The sequence below is a fragment of the Charadrius vociferus genome, unplaced genomic scaffold (genome assembly GCF_000708025.1).
Source record: "Charadrius vociferus isolate BGI_N301 unplaced genomic scaffold, ASM70802v2 scaffold413, whole genome shotgun sequence".
Lineage (NCBI taxonomy): Eukaryota > Metazoa > Chordata > Aves > Charadriiformes > Charadriidae > Charadrius > Charadrius vociferus.
Genome location: NW_009647738.1, coordinates 222,141 through 244,354, shown reverse-complemented (window position 1 = coordinate 244,354; position 22,214 = coordinate 222,141). Strand labels below are relative to the sequence as shown.

Here is a 22,214-nt window from a genome sequence, read left to right as displayed (position 1 = left end):
CAAGCTGGGGAATGCTGGAGCTGTGTGATAGCCTTAAGAAAATGAAATTAAATAAAAAGTCCAGCTGCAATGAAGCGTTTAGCACAAATGCCTTGAAAGTATCATAAAGGTGAGGCATCCCAAAGGGGGATGACTGTGAGCTGATTTTTATTGAGCCTAATAAGCTTTGGTGTCTTTCTCCAGGTTAGCTCCCTAACAGGTTGACTTGGAGGCCCTGGGAAGGATAACTTGCGCTTTCTAAAAGGCCAGGATTTCTAGTAAAGGATTTATTTCCATTCTCCTATTCTCAGCAAACCATTTTGCTTGCTTATTGGTTAATGGGTATGGAGAATATGGGGAAACATGCCCTACTTGGTGTTAAGATACACATATTGGTCTGCTGAGGTATTTCAGGTCTGGAACCTAACTGGCAAAATGTTGGGTATTTTCCAATGTGTGTCGCCAGCTGCATGTGAATATGCATCCCTGAAATGCTAGCATTTGGCAGCCATCAAGATCTGCAAATATTAAAGTATTCATTCTTGGATCTACCTATATGTTTATAACTTGCCTCCCCCAACTATGTGTGAGAGTCCAAAACCAAAGAATCCCCAAATACCCTTTATATGCTCTCTGGCTCTCACTCCCACACATACTTGTACGTGCATGTGCATGTATGCATAGTTATTAGTCAAAAATACATGCGAACATACACAAAAAAAAAAAAGGCAGAAAGGAAAGTTGCTCTTGAAGGAGCTTCAATTGCAAGTCGTAGCCTTTGCAGCTTTATTTTTATTCTTTTATTTGATAGCAGATATTTCATGTTTCTCTTGCTTTTATAAGGTATTCTGTGCTGAATATGAAGTTACCAGAAACTTTTGGAGGGCAACGGGGTGGATTAAGGGCACAGCAGAAACTGGTCTGAGAAAGAGACTATGGGGTGGAAAGGAAGCTGCCAGCTAAAAAGGGGGCCTCTAAAGGGAAAAAAAAAAAAAAAAAAAAGCGCTTGTATAGCTTCTTGGATTCTTATTCCAAATGAACTTGCAAACCTCTTCTCCTGTGGGTCCAGCCAAGTGATTTCAGCCATTGTAAGTGATGATTGCTGTTCATACCTCTGTCGCAGAGGCAGCAGGCATTGCTGGAGAAACGTGGGATTTAACAGCTGGTGGGGGGAAGGGTGAAAAAAAGCAGAAAATGACCCCCTACATTTGAAAGGCATGATGTTTCTTGCCTTGTCCCCCTCGCCCCCGCCACACTTCCTTCCCTCCCTCCTACATACACATTAATAAAGCAAATAAGGATTTCAGGCTATGCAGTTCTTGGAAACAGATTGGCAAGCCGGTGGAGCTGTGACCGATGTGTGATTCTCCTTTTAGGAACAAGTCCCATGTGCTGTGTACAGGGCTGGGGCGCAAAAGCCTTGCTGCCAGCTGAGGCAGAGGCGAAGCATCTGCAGCCTTTGGTTAACGTTCCCCCAGTGCTGGGAAAAACAGGATTTCTGAAAGCAAAATGGTATTATATATGTAAGATGTAACGTAACTTGGTTTTTCACAAAAGCTGCTATTAAGCACGGTGCGGAGCTGGGAGGCTCTGAGCAGGGCAGGACACTTCACAGTCAGACTGAAGATGGTAAACACATACAGGAGATAAAAGTTTGAGATTCTTTGGAGGGAAACCTGGTCAGAATTCAAGCTTTTGATGTGGACATGAGTCTTGTCTCCTGCCTTGCTTCTGCAGCTAGTGCCTCCAAGTTCCAGTAAAGTCAGACTGGAGATGCCGTCTCTTCTCTCGCCCTTTCAGCCCCCTCCGCCACCACCACTGCCTCAAACGGGTGGCTGGTCCACTGGAGGTCCTGCTTTCGTCTGACTCATTCTCCTTTTCTGTCACAGTGACCTCCAGTGGTTCTCTTCATTTATGTACTGCATGCTGTGTCCTTTTAAAGAAATTGGGCTATTTTTTTCCTTTTTTTCTTTTCTTTTAAACATCCACAGAGCAAAACCTGCTGAAGGGAAGAAATGAGAATGCGTCAGTTTTTTAACCAGATTATTATTGTTGCTCATGTGGGCACTGGATTCCTTCTCGCTGAACGTGCAGGAAAGGCATGCATCTGTGAGACTGGTGAAATAATTAGCTGGTGAAACAGAACCATTATTTGTGACTATTAAATGAATGAGTAAAACTGTTCTGAGATCTGCCAAAATGTTCACATAGAAAAATCAGACTGCTCAAGGGGAGGGAGGGGGTGAGAGACTTGGAAAAACTGATTTGCTCAAGTTTGAAGCAGGTCAGGGGAGACTGGGGGAGGGGAAGGGACTAACTTCATCTCTGAGGTGGTCCCACTTTCAAGAACTTTGTGAGCCCTCTTTCTGGAAGTCGTTCTCTTTATACATTCAGACTTGGCTGGCATCGGTCACCTTGCTTGGCCTTCCCTTATTTAAAGAAACAGCTGCATATGTCAGTGTTTTTGTTGCTATTACTTTGTACCTTGTGCCAGAAGCTCTGAAGCTATAAGCCTGCTCACCTTATATGTACAGCGTATAAATCTGTACTCTTAAAGAGGGACGCTGGGACAGTCCTGGGAAGATGGGAATGAAAGGGGAGAGCATCAGAAGCTAGGACTGAGGCACCTCTGTATGCAAAGAAGAGACAAATCACTATAGACTGGAAAAGGAATTTTGTTGAAAACAAGTCTAATACTTTCAAGCTCTGAGGGGCCCTTGGGAATAATTTTTATGCAGGCAAAACTACCAGTGAACTCAATGGAAGGTTTGCCTGATTAAGGGCAGTTGAATACAGCCCTAGAGCATCCCTCCCCCCACCTGCCCAAGCCCAACAGAAAAAGCGCAGAAGTCTGGGTGTTAAAGAAAATGACCATGAATGAATTCATAGTGTGTTGTTGAAAACAGTAGCAAGAAAAATTTACACATACATTTTGTTGCTTGGAAGTGCCTGCAGTGTTCACTTTAGTTCTGAGATAGCTATGCACCTCATCTGCTGTGAGATCTTCCTCATTCTTGCTAGCCCTGTCCAGTGGCAGAAGGGAAAATATTGGTGAAGTGCAGGATGACTCCCAAGAATCCAGTGCGAGATCAGCCTCTGGATTATGTGCTAGCTACTGATATTTTTTTTTTCCAGTTGGATGAAGAGCCTGCCCTCAGACAAGCTGGGTCCGCCTGTGCACAAGGCAGATGACGAGCGGGTGAGCACAACATCTGATGCGTGTGCACTGGTCCCGGGGATAGCTCCTGCTAACATCAACAAAAGCTCTGCAGGGTGTTTATAGTGCACCCAGACAAGCATTCCTTTCACAATACCTAAGAGACATTGTATATAGCACTGTAGATTGTTCCATATAACCCTACCTAGGCTCTGACAAATAAGACCACATCACAGACCGCTCTTTCCCAGTTTCAGACGACTTGCCAGTGTGCTCTCTTTCCTCTTAATGTGTTAAAATCACCTAGAATGATCCACATGTTTTTCTGAGGTCTTTTTTTTAGAAAATTTTAATTAGATCCTTGTAGTTGTTTTTCATTATGCATGCATATGTTCTTACTACAATGCTGTTTAAATAACAACATGCGCAGCAAATTGTTCATGTTACTGTGTTCTAAATTTACTGGTGATTTTGGACTGTGAGACTAATTCTTGTTATGTCTGTCTCTGTTGGTCTCTGGCTGCTGGCTCTTTTTATAAGTGTAACTATTAATGGTCCCTGTGGGTTGATCTTTGTCTGATAAAAGCATCTCTTAAATGGATTAAATATAAATGACAGATCATCTGTCATTAGAGCTGCTCTTAACTCCAAGTGTTTACCCCATGTCATCTTATCATTATCTGAATAACTCAAATACAGTCATAGTGATTGTGATATATTTATTCTAAGTTTTCATTCTCCTGCCAATAGTGAGCCTCTGAAACTGAGCAAAGCTGAGAGCTCTGGATCTGCTTAGCCCTACAGAGTCCTGATGTGAGAGTAAGTGAAATGTAAAAAAAAAATAAAATAAAAAAAATAAAAAACCAGTGGATGTCAGCTGCATTTCATTAACATAGATAGCATTTTCTGTATCTTATTTCATGATCTGGTGTTTCAAATATAAACAAATCTACTCTGTCCGGTAAGGAACTTCCTGTAGCGATTGTACAACAGATAGGCTACTTGAGAAGAGGCCTTTTAAAGAACAGCCTCTATGTTATCTTTCACACTTAAAAAACCCCACGGTTTTGTCAAGTTTTTATACTGATGCCAATCCAGTTGTACTGAGAAGTGAGCCTTCAGATCTTCACAGTCGCTGCTGGTGGCTCTGCCCCTGTTCTTCCCAGGAGTACCTTGGCTTTGCGGAGTCCGTGCATTGCCATGCTTTTGCTGTGTGCGACTGACAGATTGCACATCCAACAAACATGTGATCCACACTTGCAATACCAAGCAGTCCTGCATGTAAACAACCCCTCTGTGGTCGTGCAATCCTGGCTTACTGATTGATTGTGAACAATCGTGTGGGACTCTTATTGGTGTATTAGACTCGAACTGCTTGAGGCTGTAAAGCAATCCTGTCAACCCAACGTAAATTGAAGCTAACTTCTCAGTATAGTTAGTGAGTTACAAGGAGCCTTGTCCTTCATCTCTTGTGATTTCATATGTGTGAGTGGAATGTCATCACTATACAATGAGAAGACTCTTAATTAGCCCCAAAAGCGTGATAAGCCCATTTTGTCTTATGAAAAATTTAAGTCTTTGCGCTTTCCTGGTAAATCTCTCTTGGTTATTACTGAACAGGAACTGGAGCGATGCAAAAGGTAGAAAGGAAAAGAATATTCTTGGCTGCTAGCACTGAAAACTGTAGACATTTTAAGTGGGTACAGCAAAGCACTAAATCTTCCCTGTTTTCCCTAAGAATTGCAAAAGCAGACTGGCATAAAAGCCTGACTGAGGAATTGGTTACTAATACCCCCAGTTTTCATACCCCACTCCTATGAGCCCCAGCCTGGATGAGAGGAGCCTTGTGGCAGTTCACATTTCACACCGAGGGTTGAGCTGGTTGCAGGATTGAACCATTGACAAAGTGGTATACAGCCACTTTTTCTCCATCTTGGGAAAATAATTGATCTTATTTAGGCCAGGGTTTAGCTGAACTCAGTGATTTACTCTGATATGCTTGCGTGTTTCCATGTCCTTTCAGCTACTAGAGGGTCAAAGAGGGCAAAAATAAGTTTCTGAACACAGGTAAAGTGATTAACAGTATGAAAACTTGAAATGTATCAGAGTAGGTCTTCTTCACTCCTCTACTGTAGCAAGAAAATTGAAAATTTGGATATATACTGGAAAACTCAAGTTACAAGGTGGTATATTTTTTCCTTTTGTTGTTCTCTCGCTTTCTGTTTGAGTGATCCAGATCTTATAAAATATAGTTCTAATGGCACTAATCCACATAAATCTCTCCTGCCTTTAACATGCTTGTACATGCACAGAAAGAAAGGCCGTTCCAGTATCTTGCTGCTAATGAAGGATTTTCATTAGTGCATACATACAGCTTACCTTGCAGTTACACTGGGAAAAAAATGTCTTCAAATTTTCTGAAGTTTTCCTTGAGGGAAACTTGTCTACAATACAGAGAATGGTCTTAAATGTGCTCTCTAAAGTCCAAGCACGTATTCTAGTGTAGCAGTGCACCCAGTAACTTGCAGAGGATGCTCACCTGCATTGTCAGAAGAACAAGGTCCAGCTGTTGGAAAAGGACAGTCCATGGCATATGCAATGCAAACTACTCTGTTGGATCACTAACTCTTTGAGGAGGAGCGTGGAGAGGGTTAGGTCATAGATATTTTCCACAGTAAATTAATTAACAATGATAGGAAAAAACGATTGCAGTTGTGAGAAGAGTCCAGGAAACTGATTAAAAGAGAGGACTCTAGGGGGTATGTGTTCAAAGAATTGTATGGGAAATTGTGTGCATAACTTCCACTGAAGTCAATATCTAGAGGAGCATTGTGGTGGATGGGTGATGAGAATCTGCCTTTAAGTGTGGTCCCCTTTATCTGGGTGAATACTGAAATGTATGACTGACTATCTGATGACTGTATTCATAGCCTGAGTGAAAGAACTGTGATAAACAACCATGAAAAAAGCCCCAAAACTGAACCAACAAAAACTTGGAGGGGGACGGGATGGGACGGGGGAGGAACAGGCTATACAAGAATGTTTTGCCTTTCTGCACCAAGCTTTCAGTAGAGCTCAGAACATTTTAGAAAAACGGGCAAGCCTATCAGACTTTGAATAATAACTGGGATAAAGAAGTGAAATGACTTCTCCAAGGAGCCCCAGTGCTCTTCTTGTTAAAACTGGGGGCAAATGTGTGTGCTTCTTTCCCTGCTTTGTTCTTGAAGCCCTTAGAAAGAACTGGTGGTGGTCTTAGTAAAACACAAAATGTATACTTTTAATCAGTTTGTTGCTCACATGACTTGACTCCTCATGCTGATGGTTTCAATTTTATTATGGGAGGTATTATGGTGTGGTGCTTAAAAGGCAGTTTGTGCTTCCTCTACTTGTATCTATTTTGTAATTAAATAAGGACCTTCAGATTCCGGAGAAACTATTCCAGCACCTTTTCTCTGCAGTAAATTATGACTAAATAACAAAATGTTTTAAACTCTTAAAGACTGTAACTAAATACAGCCAGCATTCCCCTACTTTCTGAATTACTGCAAGAGAGCCAAATTCTCTGTGGTGGCTCAGGAGATCAAGGGCACTTACTCATAAGTGAACACGCATGCTTACTACACTGTAGGTGCATTGTATTGGGAATAGTGCTGTCCACATGTTGAGATGGTGAATGCCTAAAACTAAGCCAAATAGTTCCTGTGCCTGAAATCCCTTCCTTGAGAGCATAGAGTCATTTCATAGTATAGGTGTAAACGATGTTGGCTTTTTTTTGTGTGTCTTGAAAGCCAAATGAATGTCTGTATTTACGAAGGACCACGAAACAAACTCCACTGGAACTCCACTGTTGGTGAGTTACCACTGCCAAGTGCACAGAGCCTAAAGAGGTCTGTTTTTGAGGTCCAGCACAGCATAGCTGCTGTGAAGAACTGTCGTCATTTGATGTCTCTTAACAGCTTTTAAGTTCTGTAGTAAACATGGTGACTGCTTTAAAAACAGAGCAGCAGTGGTGTGCCAAATGTAGGTTCCCCTTGGAGGTCTTGGGCAGTAACAACATTGCTGAATGTGTTGGCTGGATCTGAGTGCTGCTCTTCAGTGCACTTCTGAGGTAGTCAGCCATCTCCCAATATGACACCCTTGCTTCACTTCTTTGTAATTCTGATTCATCTTTGACCTCTCAAGCTGAAAACTTATAAATTATCTTTTAGAAAATTTCAGCCAAAATGGTCATACCATTTTTAAATGCAAAACAAGGAAAATACACTGTATTATCCATGTTAAAACTATTCTGGAATTCCTTCTGAGAAGCCCTGGCACCTTCATGGCTCAAGGGAAAAAGTGGAAATTTGGAAGTGCATCCTCTGCCTTAGGATTGCTCTTTTATCACTGTAAAGAACACCTGGCCATGTTTTAACCCTCTGAAAAATCACACTTATTGAATAAAGGCTCCCTTATCATCAAAAGCCTTCATCACTGAGCGTGGTCCAACTGCTGCGCACGACTGGACTTTGACTGTACATCCCTTACTGAACACCCAAAGGTACCTCTGCCCTGGCCTGATTGGTTTTCCTGCTAGCAGGTAGGTAGAGAGCTGGAGGAAGCTGGAGGAAGTGTGGAGAAAAGCTGGGATGAAGAGCTTGGAGAAACACAAGATCAGTGACTGTGAGGCAGGACGCAGGATGCTGAGCCAAGAGACTGGTGAAGGAAGCTGACATGGGTAAGGTGAGGTCTAGGATTAGCTGGCCGAAGCTGCAGTGTTGCTGGAGATGATGGAGACCAGAAGAAACAGAGCTGAAAGGGCTTGTTGGGGTGTGGAGAAGGAAGGAGGAGTGAGGAGAGGGACGGTGACATAAATGGTGGGAACAGAGACAGTAAGCCAAGGAGAGCACAGGGCAGCTGACGTCAGATGAAAAGACAAGAGCTGGATTTTGGTTTCAACAGAGAAAAAGGACTGAGACATGGATGGGGAGGCAGAGGTGGAAGGAGGGAGAAGGAAGAGAAGATAGGTGGCAGAAGTAAGAACCATAACATCTGACTGTAATATGGGAACAAAGAGGCCAAATATAAGTTTCACGAGCAACTTTTCTTCTGGTACTGCCAAACTCCTGGAGTCCCTCCTTATCCGTAATACTGTCCATTTTAGGCATGTTTAGGTGTGCACATGTGCCCTGTAGAACATCAAGTGGGCAGACATATATGAATGTAAAAATACAGACTTCCAAGAGGTCATGCAATGCACAGTGCTGTAGCACTATTTTTTTACTCCTCTGAAATAATCATACCCTACGTTTGTCAGCATGTGTTCCAGAAAATACCAGGATAAGACCTGATTACTGCAGGGTCTCCGAGACAAGTCAAAACATTTGGGCTGAATTCTCTGAGAAACTGAAATCTCTGGAAAAATTTAACCCCACACAGTTAGGAAGGCAAAGCTGCTGTAGTTTGGCTCAGAAATAGGGGTCTTCAGGATATATTTTCCTGATAGCTCAAAAAAGCTTGCATTCAGCTTTGCAGAGTTAAATCCAACAGTCTGCAGCAGTGACTTTCAAACCATAGTGAACCACAGGATCCATAGACAGCTTTTATAAGGCCTGTGTAAAGTTCTATAAGAAAAACAGGACTTTTGCTTAAATTTGCTACAACCGCAGATTTTACATGTAGAGACTAGGACAAAATTGCAAGTCCTTAATGAACAGTATAAATATATGGAGGAGACCAGAGGCACTTCAAAATCAGCCTACTCTTATGAAGTGGCCACTTCTACAGAGCCAAGGTCTAGCATCTGGGTGTATGGGGTCTTCTTATGCTCTTCAGGACCCCTGTCTGCCGAGGATCGTCCTTTCTGACAAAGATAAATTGCCCCTGAGCACTGTAGCTTTACATTTTAGTTCCAGCTGGGATACGCTGGTAATCCTGAGGTACAAAATCATCTTCTGAATATATTGCAGTTAACTTCAGTTGTATAAATCCAGGCATTAGCTGGATACTATAAATAGGCAGGATGTGCAAGGAGGCCAAGTTGAAAATGTGCAGGAACCATGCCTTTTTCCTTTAATGCAGCCCCAAAGTTGTGCTTTGTTTTATCACGTATAATATTTTTCATATGAAAAGGAAGCGATATGCATGTCCTTTATGGCTGTAGTAATTAACTGGACATAATGAAGCATTGAATTTCACACTTCGGAGAAGTGGATGGGGGAGGATGGGTAAGTTTTTGTCAAATTTTCTTGCTTTTAGTGCCTTCTTGGAGGTAGTTTTCTGCAAGATTGGGTAGGGAGCATAAATACATCTGTTTCATATTATATGATGGCTGCACTTTGGCAGTGGAAAAAGATGGCACTTAAAAAAAAAGAAAGAAGAGTAAAAAAGAAAAGCTTGGCAACTGCAGAATGGAGCAACAATTACATGAGCTATCTTAAAATTCCCAGGATTTGTAATTTATTTTTCCACGCTTGCAATTTTTCTGATGTTGCTGATGTTAAAGGACTGAGACAGAGGAAATTCAGTAGTATTTTACAAAGTACAGCTATCTCTGTGAAACAATCTCCTTTATTTGTGTTGCCCCCACAGCAGCTGCTGTGATTAACATGTGGGTGGTAGCAAAAGGGATAGGAAGCAGGACTCGTATGTTCACTTTAAAAAAAGTGATAGAAGATAATTTTTTCTGTTGTTTTCTGCAGCCAGTGGCCATGAAGTAATGAAGATGGTCTCCCCCTTAACTGCAACTATCTGTGGGTATAAGGCAGAAGTAAAATTAATGTAGATGTTTTTTGGAAACAGAGCTATGTGAGGCATCTTCGTGGTGAGAAAAGTTATTCAAGCAATGCAACTGTACCTAGTGAAGTGTTACCTACTGAGGTTTTCATTTTTTTCTTTCCTTTGTATATTCACCCTGGAAACACTACTTTTTCGCCCCCTTACATTAACATAAGTTGGTCACAAAGTACGAAGAGCTGAGCTTCTACTAATGTGGTAGACATTTTCATCTTTGTGTAAAGTTGGTGGGAGCCAAGGACACTGAGCATCTGCCTGTTTTTGAACAAGACTACAGGGTATGACATGTGAGCATCTTCCAAGAGTGTAGTAAGTGCTGCATCCCCTGGGGCTGTTTTTCACATCCTCTCATTTGGAGAGTGTAACTCTTCAGCTTTTGCAGGGCTGGGGGCTGGAAAGGTTGGGAATCATGCTTTCCCTTCAGTGGGGTCTGAGCTATATGACAGTACCTCTAGGTAGTTCAACAGCTTAGCTGACTTGAAACAGAACACTGGAATAAAATATGTTCTGAGTGATTTTTAAGTAAAAGCTAATGTGAAAATGTGGGAGTTTGAACCAATGTAAACACATTAAATTTAAAACGATTTTGAAATGTATAAAAAGATAGCGTTCCTGCTCTTGAAATTCCTAAAGGACACATTTTTCCTTCTGAGTCATGATTTAATTAGATTATATTTTATTAGACATTCTTTACAAATTTAAAATACTGCTATTATACATGCACAAAGGAAAATCAGTTTGAGCAATTGTATGTAGGCATTCATTGAAGTCAACCACAAAACAGGAACATTTTATGTCAGTTATCAATGTACTTGATATGTATATCTAAAGTGCATGATGTTACAAAAAATATAGAAAGTCAGCAGCACCAAGATACGTTCACAAAATAAATACACCAGTCAACAAAATAAATTATGGTAAATGTGACAATAATAATTGTCTTAGCCTTAGCAGAAAAAAAAAAAAAAAAAGGAAAATTCACAATAACCAAATGTGCAGTTTTGGAGAGCAATGGGGGAAAAAGGTTTTATTCTGAGCATTTACAATATTTACAAGTAATAAATATTTTAATACTTCCCATATGTTCACTATTACAGAATACTGCAATATGTCTTCCAAAAATCTCTTGCTGAAAATGTCAGCGCCTCCTGCAAAGAAAAAAAGAACAGAAGAAATAGAAAAATTAATTTTCACTTCAAATACATGGACAAAAAATTAATGGCAAGAGTGCCACAGACTATAATGGGTGTGCATTGCTTGTAAACATTTGCAATAATAGGGCCTGTTTAACAATGCTACGGTTTTAGACATCTTTTCAAGACCTCTGTTATATTTCCTTCAATGCAACTCAGCTAGCTATATGAAGACCTGCAGTTTTCACGACACTGAGCCCATCTATTCCACTCTATCGTACACTCAGAGAAACAGGAAGGGGCCTTAGTTTTCTTTAGAGCCTTATGCAAGAAGATTCCCAAGCCGCTACAGGCAGAAAAATTGTATCAACCAATAATAAATATACCAAGTGCTAAAAAGAAAAAAGTACAATTGAAGGAATGAGAAATTTGTTTTGAAGATAAGAAAAGGAAAGTCTTTATTGAACACTGTGGCAATCAAGCCCCTGCTGTGTTAAACACTTGGGTGTGGTTCTGGGCATCTGATTAAAACAGTCCCACGGAGCTTATTTGGTCTAAATTTCCCATTGATAGACCACCTGTTAGACAAGGGTCCATTCATCGTAGAGGTAAATATTCCTATGCTGTCATGTATATGAGTACATGCAGTATTCATGCTGTAAAGGCTGCTCAGGTCTTGAAGTGAGCAGACCCTTGATCGCGTGTCTGTTTAACCGCTTGGATGAATTGAAAGACTATAATCCCGAAACGTTCCCTCTGTGAGCCAAAAAGCAGGGTCCTGAAAGAAAACGAGCATCTTGTCATGTTAAGCTCTGACTCCCGTTCCATTCAGTCAATACTGAAACAGTCCTAAGATTTGGGAGTTTTCAAAGGGATGCTGGCAGCCTGGTGTGAGTTCTATGCTCCTCCCTTCCTTGTGAAGACATGAGAACAAAAGCAGAGCCTGCTCCTATCCTGACAGTATATTTCTTATAGCACAGTATTATTTTAAGTTACTTCTTAGTGGTGCTGCAGGAAATGCTGAAGGGCTGGGCTTTTTTCCCTTCTGTTTCTGTGAACAGCCCATTTCTGTAACGCACGTTGTTTCCCTGGGAAACAGCTATAGGCTGGAATGCGAAGCTGTAGGATGGAGCATGATTCGCTCTGTTACTGGACTGATCGCCAAAGCTGTGGGTAGCGTTCCACATGACAGACATGCGTGGGCATGAGACATACAGAAAAAGCAAATCCTTGAGAGTTTAAGAAGGATTTTTTTATGTGCATGTTGAATGTGAGACTAAATTTAACATTAGGGAGTCTACTAATTTGAACAGTTTCTTAGGAAATGAAGTAACAACAGTTTAACTGAATTGGAATGGGAATATAGCTGGAATGTCCATGAGAAAGATTTTTTTTAAGTGCCTGGAATGGAAATGCTAGCATGAAGCTCCTTAATAATTAACTAGTAATATTCAGGTGTATTCAGGCTATATAACAATGCATATAATAATGGCACACGGTTCATACAGTGTGACTGTATATGTGTGTCTGCACTACACAGGCCTATTTTTAAGGGGCTGACATTTTCATTTTGGCTTGGATTTTAGGCTTTGTTTTAGAGTTTAAGCTAAGCCACATCTTGGTAATGGGCTCTGTACTGATGACTGCTTGCAAGCTGCTTTCTGTGATTTGGTCCCAGATTTCGCAAGATTGGCTTCTTTTATGAGATACTACCTGTAGTAAGTCAAAAGATCTAGAAAGCACATTATTTTTGGTCTTTTTTTCTGACCTAAACCCAAAATTTTGAGATTGAGATTGTGCAGAGGGAATTAGCACGAGGATTTTAGTTCAGTGTGGTCAGCAGAAAAGAAGCACAGAACTTAAATTCTATCTTTGCACTTCTTTGACATTTGCTCTGCTGCATTACACATATCCACTCCTTCACTGTAAAGTAATGATGCTTCTCCTAAGCTGCAGCTAGCCTTAGGGGTGCTACAAAAGCAGCTTCTATTGGTGTAGGGTATGGAAATCCTGTCTGCACACACCTTCCTTGTCCCCCACCTGCAGATAAAGTAGAAGTTCCTGATTCAGCTCAAGACAGCTGAGGATTCAACCTCACTCAGATGTATGTGGTCATCCCTCCATCTAAAATGTGCTTGCCCACCTCGCCAACAACCGCATAGACAACTGCATTGAACCTGACTTCCCCTAAAGTACATGTCAGGGAGTTGGAACTTTCTTTCATTTAAAGTTTAGAAATCATATCTTTTGCCAGCCTACAAGCTCATATACTAGCAGTTTCTTAAGAGCTGAACCAGCGTATTATGCTCTGTACTTGTGAAGGAGGAGTTTTTTCCTGTGGTTTCTCTTTGTTTAATCATATTCAATTATGTATCTAAAATATAGATCCTCTTTAGGAATCCGTTTCTTGCCCTGAGAAATACTGCATCTCAGGCAATAATATCAGTAAGCTAAAGCTGGAGATTGCCTTCAGCTGTCTGGACGCCACAGTAAGGCTGACTGCCTTCAGCCATCCAACCGTACTTGAAACGGAAAGGCTGAACTAGGAAAATCAACAGGGTTGTACCTGTCATTCTTTTACATATCCCATTGGATATACAACCAAAGACAGAGTAGTAAGAAAAAGAAATAACAGTCATAATGCTCTAGGATGCTTTCCCCTGCATTCAAGATTTCTATGTGCCAAAGACAGGTGCTATTTATTGGCCACCATCATTCCTTAACATCTGCTGAAACATCAGGCAACTCCTGACCAGAGTCCTGGAGCATGCCTTTCCTAAGGTGCTGAGAAGACAAACCAGCCTCTCGTACTTCACTACTAACTGCTACAGCCGTGCTAACTGGTTTACGGTCCAGGATGAACGCCTAGCACTAAATGCCAATAACTGCTGTGAATACCAGCAGAAGTTGAGGAGATGGCACACGTTGCAAACTGTGGCCTGTAAAGCTTAACCCAAGACTGGATTTTGGTAAATCCCACAGCTGGTGTCTCTTTCTAAGGGATTTACTGTGAGCAAGTGGCACTTCTCTTATGTCCCTATTCTTCCCAAGTGAAGGGGGGAAGGAGAGAAAAGGGTAGGACTTTTGCTGTTGAAAATACAAACATTTAAGGAGAATTGAGGAGTGGACTCCTTCGCTTTGTCTGCAAGTGTGCAGACTTCCTCTCCAGCTGAGATGACTGCAAGCGGATGAGTCGCTTGAGGCACCTAGTCTCCAGCTCGCCACTGCCCTGAAAACCCTTCATTGTCATACATGAAGGAAGCATGTCTCTCTCCACAAGCCATGCTCAACAGTTTTCAGCAGCAATGTAATTGTTTCACAAGCTGGTAAAAAGATGGAGCTGAATTAAAAAGTCCTAATGTCAGGGAAAATTTTATGGTAAAAGGCTGGTTTGCATTGTTTGCAGATATTACTAAGAGAGAAATTTTCCACGCTCTCCCCTAAGGTTAAACAGTAAAATGAAAAACAGTAAAGTGAGGGTAGGAAAGTTGCCAAAAAGGGGAGGCGTTGAGAGGGAGGAAAGAAAACTTTGCCATTTTATAGATGCAGAGCCTTAAATAAAACTCAAAGCTTTCAATCTGCTGAGGCTCGAGTGTGGGACCAAGATCTGAAGTGAGAGACACGATGGTTAAAACAGGACAGGGAATTTTAACGGCCATAGTTTGCTTTCTTTTTGCTCACTACTCACTCAGCTTCAGGAAACTCATTTTGGCAATAAGTGGTTTACTTGAATTGTTTGTCACAGGAAAGAAAGCCTTTGTCACCAATGCAAAGCGGAAAGGGTACTTACCTCCAGAAAGCACCTTGAGACTGTGCACTGCTTGAAAAGCCACTGCCCAGTTGTCAGCATAAAGGTGTACTAGTACTCCAGGCTTGTGTGAGGCCGAGGCCTCACACACCAAAGGATAACAATTTCAGTAGATATATGGAATGCCCCCCGCAAAAGATATAGCAGAATTACCTTAAAGTGTGATTATGTGTAGTAACAGAGTTGTCCAAGAGTGGGCTCTCGGTCATGCCACTTCCATACACGCCAGAATTTAGCCAAGTTGAGCGGGCTCGCCTCTTTTTCTTCTCTTGTTCCTTACGTTTTCCAGGCTTTGCCTTCTTTTTCTTCCCCGATACCTTCAGAGGCTGCTCCTTGTAGGTCTGTGATTTGTTTGTCTCCTGAGTTAGGTATCTGCCCTCATCTTCACTACCAAATCGGACAGGGTAGTTCTTTGTGTTGGTGGAAGGCTTAGGGTTAGGTGAAACCTCTGAAGTTGCACGGATTTCTGCAGTGTTGACACCTTCAATTAAATTTTGAAGGAATATTCTTCTTCGTAAGTCTTGGATTGACTTGCCCTTGTCATGCAATAGCTGGTGCTCTGACACAGCCCGTTTGCTAAAGAAAGAGAAGAGAGGAGGGGAAAAAAAACATTTAGGGTTTGGTTATTGCCCAGTATTTGGCAGAGCTCCTCTCTCCTCTGGCAGTGGCAGCCACAGTGACTGTGTACCGGCACTCAGGCTTGGAGACACCCAGTTAACTCAGTCTGCTGGAGCAAGTTTTGCTTCTTGGAGTAGCTGCTCCCTACGGAGAAGGGAAAGACCTAAGCGGGTAATAATTCTCAGCTGACCAATCACACACCACTGAGCCTGGAGCTCTGTTCTAGGAAAGCATTACAACTCTTAATATATCACGCTTCAGGCAGTAAAATCAGGAAGGCAGTTGTCAGAGATAGGAAAACTAAAGGGTCAAATAATGGAGCGCTGCAGTCAAGCAAGAGAAGGAATAACAAGTACTTGTACTGAAGCCGGAAGCAGTGTTTATACAGCATGGTTCTAATAATTTTCTTCTGCTCAGTCATGTCCTTCAGAAACATAAATAAATACATAAAAGTGTGTTTCATTTCTAAATTTAAATGAGTGCAATTGCAGGAGCGTAATGGAAAAATGTTCAAATTTGGGTGCCTAAGACACGGGCACTTCAGTCCGTAATGAGCTATCCAGAGAGGCAGCAGCCTGAGCATCAGCAGAGATGAGCCTCAGCCACTCCTGTTGATTTTACTGCTTGGCCACTTGTGTCTAATTATGGTTTTAGATGCCTTTCTAGTATTCCTTTAAGCATGAATTTTTAGGGACAAATTTCTTGTCTGCTGTGCTCTTTGAGTTTTATGCTAGCCCTCTTCACTGGATCTTCTTCAAGAGCATCCTGGTTTGTTTGAGTGGGTCTCTGGTACTTTTCCAGAGTTCATGACCTTTTGGTTCACTGATCTCTGTCCTGTTTTCGAGGAACTGGTAGATAGTTAGCTATCTGTCTTTTAGAGATGTTGTACTGGCAAAGAAGGTATGAAGTGTCTGAGGAAAGAAGATACAAGTACCTGGGTAATAAACAACCATGAGAAAATACATGCATTTTCCTTGACGTAGGATAGATGCACAGCTGCACTGTGAACCACAGAAAGCGCAAGCTGGGATTTTAGCTATGTTCCCATGAATGCTATAATACAGTTTATTCTTCCAATTGCCCTACTTCAGTGTGCTGAGGTTGGCTATGTATCCCCTCATCTTGCATCAGGGTACTGCATGTGACTGGATTCTTACTGGCCAAAGAAAATGAATGCACTGCCTTGCCTGTTGTATAATCATTGGGTCAGTTAGCTGGATAAAAAGTTGTTTCTGCATGTGGGTGAAATGGGAGAAGACTCATAACTGTGAGTGAATATTCCTTCCTTCCGTCCCTAATTATCCTGCTATGTTACCAGGTTTCAAAATGCGGTGGACAAAGATAGTATGCTAAACGATGGGGAGTGTTCTGTAGTTTGTCTTTCTCAGTCCCTTCAGCCAAACACTTTAGATTTCTGATGGGATCAACAGTAGAGGTATTTGAAATTGGCAACGTCAAGTAGCATTGGTTTAAGAGCATCCCCTTCGCTTTTTGTCTTTGTAGAGCTGCACTTTTTGAGTATTGGGTTCAAGTGATGGGTTCAAGTGATACTACATCTCCATTACTCAGTGTAAAATTCAAACAGCAGCTTTCCCCGATTCCATGAGACTGCAAAATGACTGTTGTTTTTGCATGAAGTGATACAGGCCTAGCTATACTCAGGTTTGCAAGCACACCTTTCACCAAACATTGTCTATGTTTTAAGTGTCCCGAAATCAGCTTTGGATTACTTCTGACTTCAGGGCAAGTATATTATGCCCTTCAACTCAATGTCCCTAAGCAAAAATGCAATGTGATAATACTGTGCTGAACCCATATTGTTTCATTCTCTTCAGTGCATCTGTGACCATTAACACAAGCTCAAGATCTCCCCCAGGAGAATTTTTTTGACCAGTGCACTCCCTGAAGCTCTCTGACAGCCATCTCTAACAACCTTCTCATTAAGGTCAGTCTGATTTGCAAGTATGCTAATAAAACTAGCACCTTGGACTCCTCTAAGTGGCATACTTCTCTGCTGCTTGTCAAGCTGTCCATTGTGTCTCATGTTACACTCTCAGCTTCAGTAATCTATTTTCCCAGGATATTTGCATGGGAAATGCAGTTCTTTCACTCTTCTGGTTTATAAAAAGCATACAAAACCTTAGTGCTTTACTGAGTCTTAAACAGTACGTCTCATATGTGATGAGCAAAGCTTTCCTACTGCCTCTTGTAAACTACCAAGGATAATTTCTTTTATCACAGACAACCTAAAGCTGCCTTAATCCTGTAATGTGTATTTGGTCAATTTACCCACTGTGACAAAATCTTGAATATCTAAAGCCTGTTATTAAAGTCCTCTTGATTGAAAAGCTATTCCATTTTACAGAGCTAAAACCTGAGGATTTGGTTCCAGTACACACAAGGCACTCAAAGAGCATTACAGGATCTACATCTTGTGTGAGTATCCATTTCCAAAATAATGCAGGGATTGACGCGTGAGGGGTTAGTGTGCCAAAGAGGGTGGGTTTCTGTTTAAATGTCTGTATGATATTTAGCATCAAGTCTGGCCCCAAATAGCATTCTGCTATTCCAGATGATTGTATAACATTACATAGTGTTACATTTCACATGACTTTTATTACTCAGACAGACTTAAGGATTACATTTTGCCTACCAATTTCCTATGTATGCTCCGGATCAAAAATCTTCTCAAAACAAAGAAGATGTGGTAGATACATATCTCTCTGACCTTCTGCCTCCTTCTGCCTCAGTTATTCAAACAACTCCTGTGTTTGTAAATCAGGGAAAAATACTTGCCCAAGAATGCTGATGTAAGAAGTGCTTCATGATGGAGATATCAACAATGTCTCACCCACGCACATGGAGTAGGAAGGCAATGGAAACTGGAATGATTGCATTCACATATTGGGTACGGTATGTAAAAAAATATTAGGCTGTTAGGGTTAAGATGACCCACTAGAGGTCCCTTCCATCCTTCTATAAAATGCGCATCTCATTCAAGGAAAAAGAGTCTGACCCCAAACCAAGTGCAGTAAATGCTAAGCTTGCATGTGGTAGGCGCTTTTGAGAGAAGGATGGGATGGTTTGTATTTGACCGGAGTATCCACTAATTACTGTATCCAAGTACACTATGCACATATGGGACTTAATGTCTCATTATGGGGAAAACAGTAGATAATCCATGACTTGTGACTATTCTAACTTCATGTACTTCCAGGTAAGCTGTTCTTTTCAGGCACATGCTTGCTTCATTTTTTTTCACTGGCTGTCTAGTGTCACTGAGAGGCAACATCAGTCAAGCGACAAAGCTGCTCTTATTTAACCATTATTATCCTTGACTATTCACATTGGGTCTGACCATAAGTTCAGCTAGAACTGGAAAGGATGCAGTCAGCTGTCTGTCTGAATTTTGCAAGTCTGAGTGCCCTTGCCACTGGCTCCAAAGGGTGAAAGCTGCTTAACCTATCTCAGGCTTAAGAAAAATATTTTGAAGAGATCTGGGGACATGATGTGCCAGTGTCTGCACACGCTGATAAAAATATCTAATTTAACTTTGAGGTGTTGCTGGGTCTTTCAGAAGTTCTTTAGCAGCTAAAGCATTTCTATAACAAATAATATGCCTGGCATTCTTTCCTTGGGACAACTTGTTATTGCTTTCCATGGGAGATTTGCCTTGGTAAAGTCTGTAGAACTAGGCCTATGTCATTTTGATTATTTTTGCATGGCTATAATAACGTGCTTCAGTATTTTCATCTGTTACTGGTTTAAGCCTTTGACTGAAAAAAAAAAAAAATCTCTAGGCTGAAGTGAGTTATTAATCATTAACTCTAGGAATGGTTTGTGGTGATATTAAAACAGGACACATGTTTGAGTGTGGTGTCTGTGTTTGTGCTGTGCCCACAAACAAAACTAAAAGAATGCCACTAACTGACAGCTAACTGTTTTTTTCTGTGTTTTACATGCCATAGCAAAGAGGGAGCTGAGAAATGCATTCTGACTGTTTAGCTTCCACTTTCCCCCCGCCCCCGTCAGAACGGAATGGGGATGTTGGGAAGACCTCTAATCCTGACCTTTAAAAACAAACGTTAGAACAATGCAAGCTTCAAAAAGAGAAAGAGTATTTCTTAGCAAATCTAGCTTTAAAAAAAAAATAATAAATTGGGCTTAGGTCCAGTTCAGAGTTTCCTAGCCAAGGAAATACAGCATTTGACTGTACTTCAATTATTTTCATTTTTTATTTCTGAAACTGAAGTTTGGTTCCTCTGTGTCCCAAGAGAAGAAAACACTCTCAAATGAAAGAAATATCTCAACAATAGTTTGCAGGAGTACAAAACAGCTAAGCATTAATGGACTGCGAAGAATTATCAGCAATAACATGTTCTACACAATTTGCTGTAGGAGATTTGTAATAGCTGTCTGCCTGGTGCCAAGGTTTAGGTGTGTCTGAAGTCACTTCACCTGGGGGATTTTTTTTGTTGCTTAAATGGCAGAGGAAGTGCTATTTGGAGATCTTGTCCTTATGTATGCAATAAAACAGTTACAAGGAAACCCATCTGAAATTCAGTTTGCTGTGTCATGTTTCCCCGTAAATTGCGATTGGATTTTCCAGTCCTCTTTCTCCAACCTGACTTCCTTTTGAACTTAGTAACAATACAGCCCTCCCCAGTATGACTGAAGTGTTTCTTCCTTAGAAAATCTGATGCAAGTCCAGGGAAAGCCAGGGAGTTAGATGTGTGAGACAGCTGCTCCTACATCAGCCCAGTGGCTTCTCTTTTGCACTTTGCGTAGGGGTATTAGTATAAACCATGTTGATTATTTTGGAAGGAGCAAAAAGGTCATTTCCTGAACAGATAAGTTACATTATCATTTATCAAAAAATATGCTTCTGCCTTCAAGTCAGATACTGGGCTCCCTTTGGATTTTTTTTGTTGGCTGAAGTGGCAGAAATCCAAATAAATTGTTCAGTACTTCGGTTTCATGATAGCCCTCACTATTGCGCGTTTCCCCTACCCTTATCAATATTGGCTCCGTGCCAGCGCTGAAGAAGTATATGGTACTTAGTGTAACATGTAGCAGTTTGATAAAACGGGATGCTCCCTCCTAGGACCCTTCCAGGGTGCAGAAACGTGAGCGGGGATGCAGCACCCAGCTGCACCGGTGCTCTCCCCTCGGGAGACCCTCAGCTTTACCATCTCCTTCCCAAAAGCTTTGTAAGTTCCGACAGCTGAGAAGCGCCCTTTCCCTGCCCCAAACGCCCTCCCTTACAGAAGGCAAAATCCTGTGCTAATCAGGGAGACAGGAGGGATCTGGACTCTTATGAAAAAAAGAATTGGGGTGGCTCCTTCACCCCAAAGGAACACAGTGCCCACATTACCAAAAAAAAAAAAAAAGAGAGAAAGAGAAACTCACAGTCTGCGGCTGATCCCCTCTACTGATCTCCCGTAGGAGGGCACGGAATAACTCAGCAGAAACACTGCGAAACTCCACTGCTGGAAGAGTTTAGTGAACATTGTATCCTCCGGGTCTTGAAACCTGCAGGGAAAGGGAGATCAGTCTCGAGGGACACGTGCGCCAGCGCCGTCCCCGAGCACTGTCGGCTTTAGCAGTTCCGAGGTTGTGAAGGAAAAAAAACTTTCTGAGCTCTCGGCAGCGGCTCACTTCTTCCAAACTTCCCTCTGTCTCCTCTCCCTTGCTGTCTGCCTCTCCCTCCTTCCCCCCCCGCCTCCCTCTCTCTCCGTCTCTCGCTGCCCGGAGGCGAGATCTGTCTCAGTATTAGTTAAAAAATTATCTAGCTCGTATCAGAATCGCGTTAGAGAGAGTCCATTTGTCTCCCTGAGCCCTGTTCAATTCCGGCCCGCTAAGCGGCTGTCTCAGGGCTTTATGTTGCAGATAAGGAAAGATTCCCCAAAGTCAGCTCAGCCACCCTCTTCTCTGTAAACACACGCACGGACGGACACACACACAGATTCAGCGAGGGGGGGCGGAGGGGAATGCATCTATACATCTGTCTTGAAGTATACCTCTGGAAAAAAAAAAATTAAAAAAAAAAAAAAAAGGAGCCAGGTTCACGTCGTCTGCTTCCGGAAAGTTGGGTCCACAAGTGTGACAAGAAACGTGAACTCAAGCAAAGAGCGCTGCCCGGCTGGAGTGCCCGAGAGGTCTGAGAGGAGCGGGAGCCCGGGGAGGCTCAGGGGCTCAGAGGCATGCTCGGCTCCGCAGGTTGGATTGGGCTGGAGCCTGCGATGTTCACACGCTCCGAAGCAGCTTCTGGGAGACCTGCGGGAGGACGGAGGGTTTTGCAAAGAGATGGCGCCCTAGGAACATGTGCGGAGAGCGCCAGAGCCCGGGCGGGATACCCACAGCCAAAAAGGAGACTAGAAATCGGCGCTTCCCGGGGCCGGAATCAAAGAGAAGGGAAGAAAAGGAAACAGCCGACAGCACATGCACTCAGCAGACCCTAAGGACTCCGGCCAAGCTCTTCTCATCTTCTGCATCTCCCTCTCTCTCCCCCCCGCCCCGCACCTCTCCCTTTTTGTGTTTACCCCTAGGTCAGCGCCTCCCCTGCCGTAGCACAGTGGAAAGTGCGATCCCTCCATCAGTGCGGGCGCTTTTTAGATCGAGCCCAAAAGCCCAGCCTGCGATCGTTGCCGCCTCTCCTCTCACACACCTACCGTTGTTCGTCGCAGTTCCCCTATTAGCTGGAGGGTTGATTCCTAATGATGTTAATTGTACGCTAGTAAAGGGG

General features: G+C 42.3%; 1 protein-coding gene across 1 annotated transcript; it reads right to left on the bottom strand.

The window, feature by feature from the left end:
- Positions 1 to 10,918: 10,918 nt before the first annotated feature.
- PTHLH (parathyroid hormone-like hormone) lies at positions 10,919 to 22,207 on the bottom strand. Its single transcript, XM_009881820.1, has 4 exons — positions 22,141 to 22,207; positions 20,879 to 21,001; positions 15,005 to 15,427; positions 10,919 to 11,058 (listed from the first exon to the last, which is right to left on the bottom strand). Exons 2-4 carry the CDS (start codon positions 20,977 to 20,979, stop codon positions 11,049 to 11,051), a joined length of 534 nt encoding a protein of 177 aa, XP_009880122.1. The 5' UTR covers positions 20,980 to 21,001; positions 22,141 to 22,207; the 3' UTR covers positions 10,919 to 11,048.
- Positions 22,208 to 22,214: the final 7 nt, after the last annotated feature.

Coding starts and splice junctions, on each gene's coding strand:
- PTHLH (XM_009881820.1), bottom strand. CDS start 20,979: ATGTTCACTAAACTCTTCCAGCAGTGGAGTTTCGCAGTGTTTCTGCTG. Junction 15,428..20,878: donor GAGGGGATCAGCCGCAGACT/GTGAGTTTCTCT, acceptor CTCTTTCTTTAG/CAAACGGGCTGTGTCAGAGC.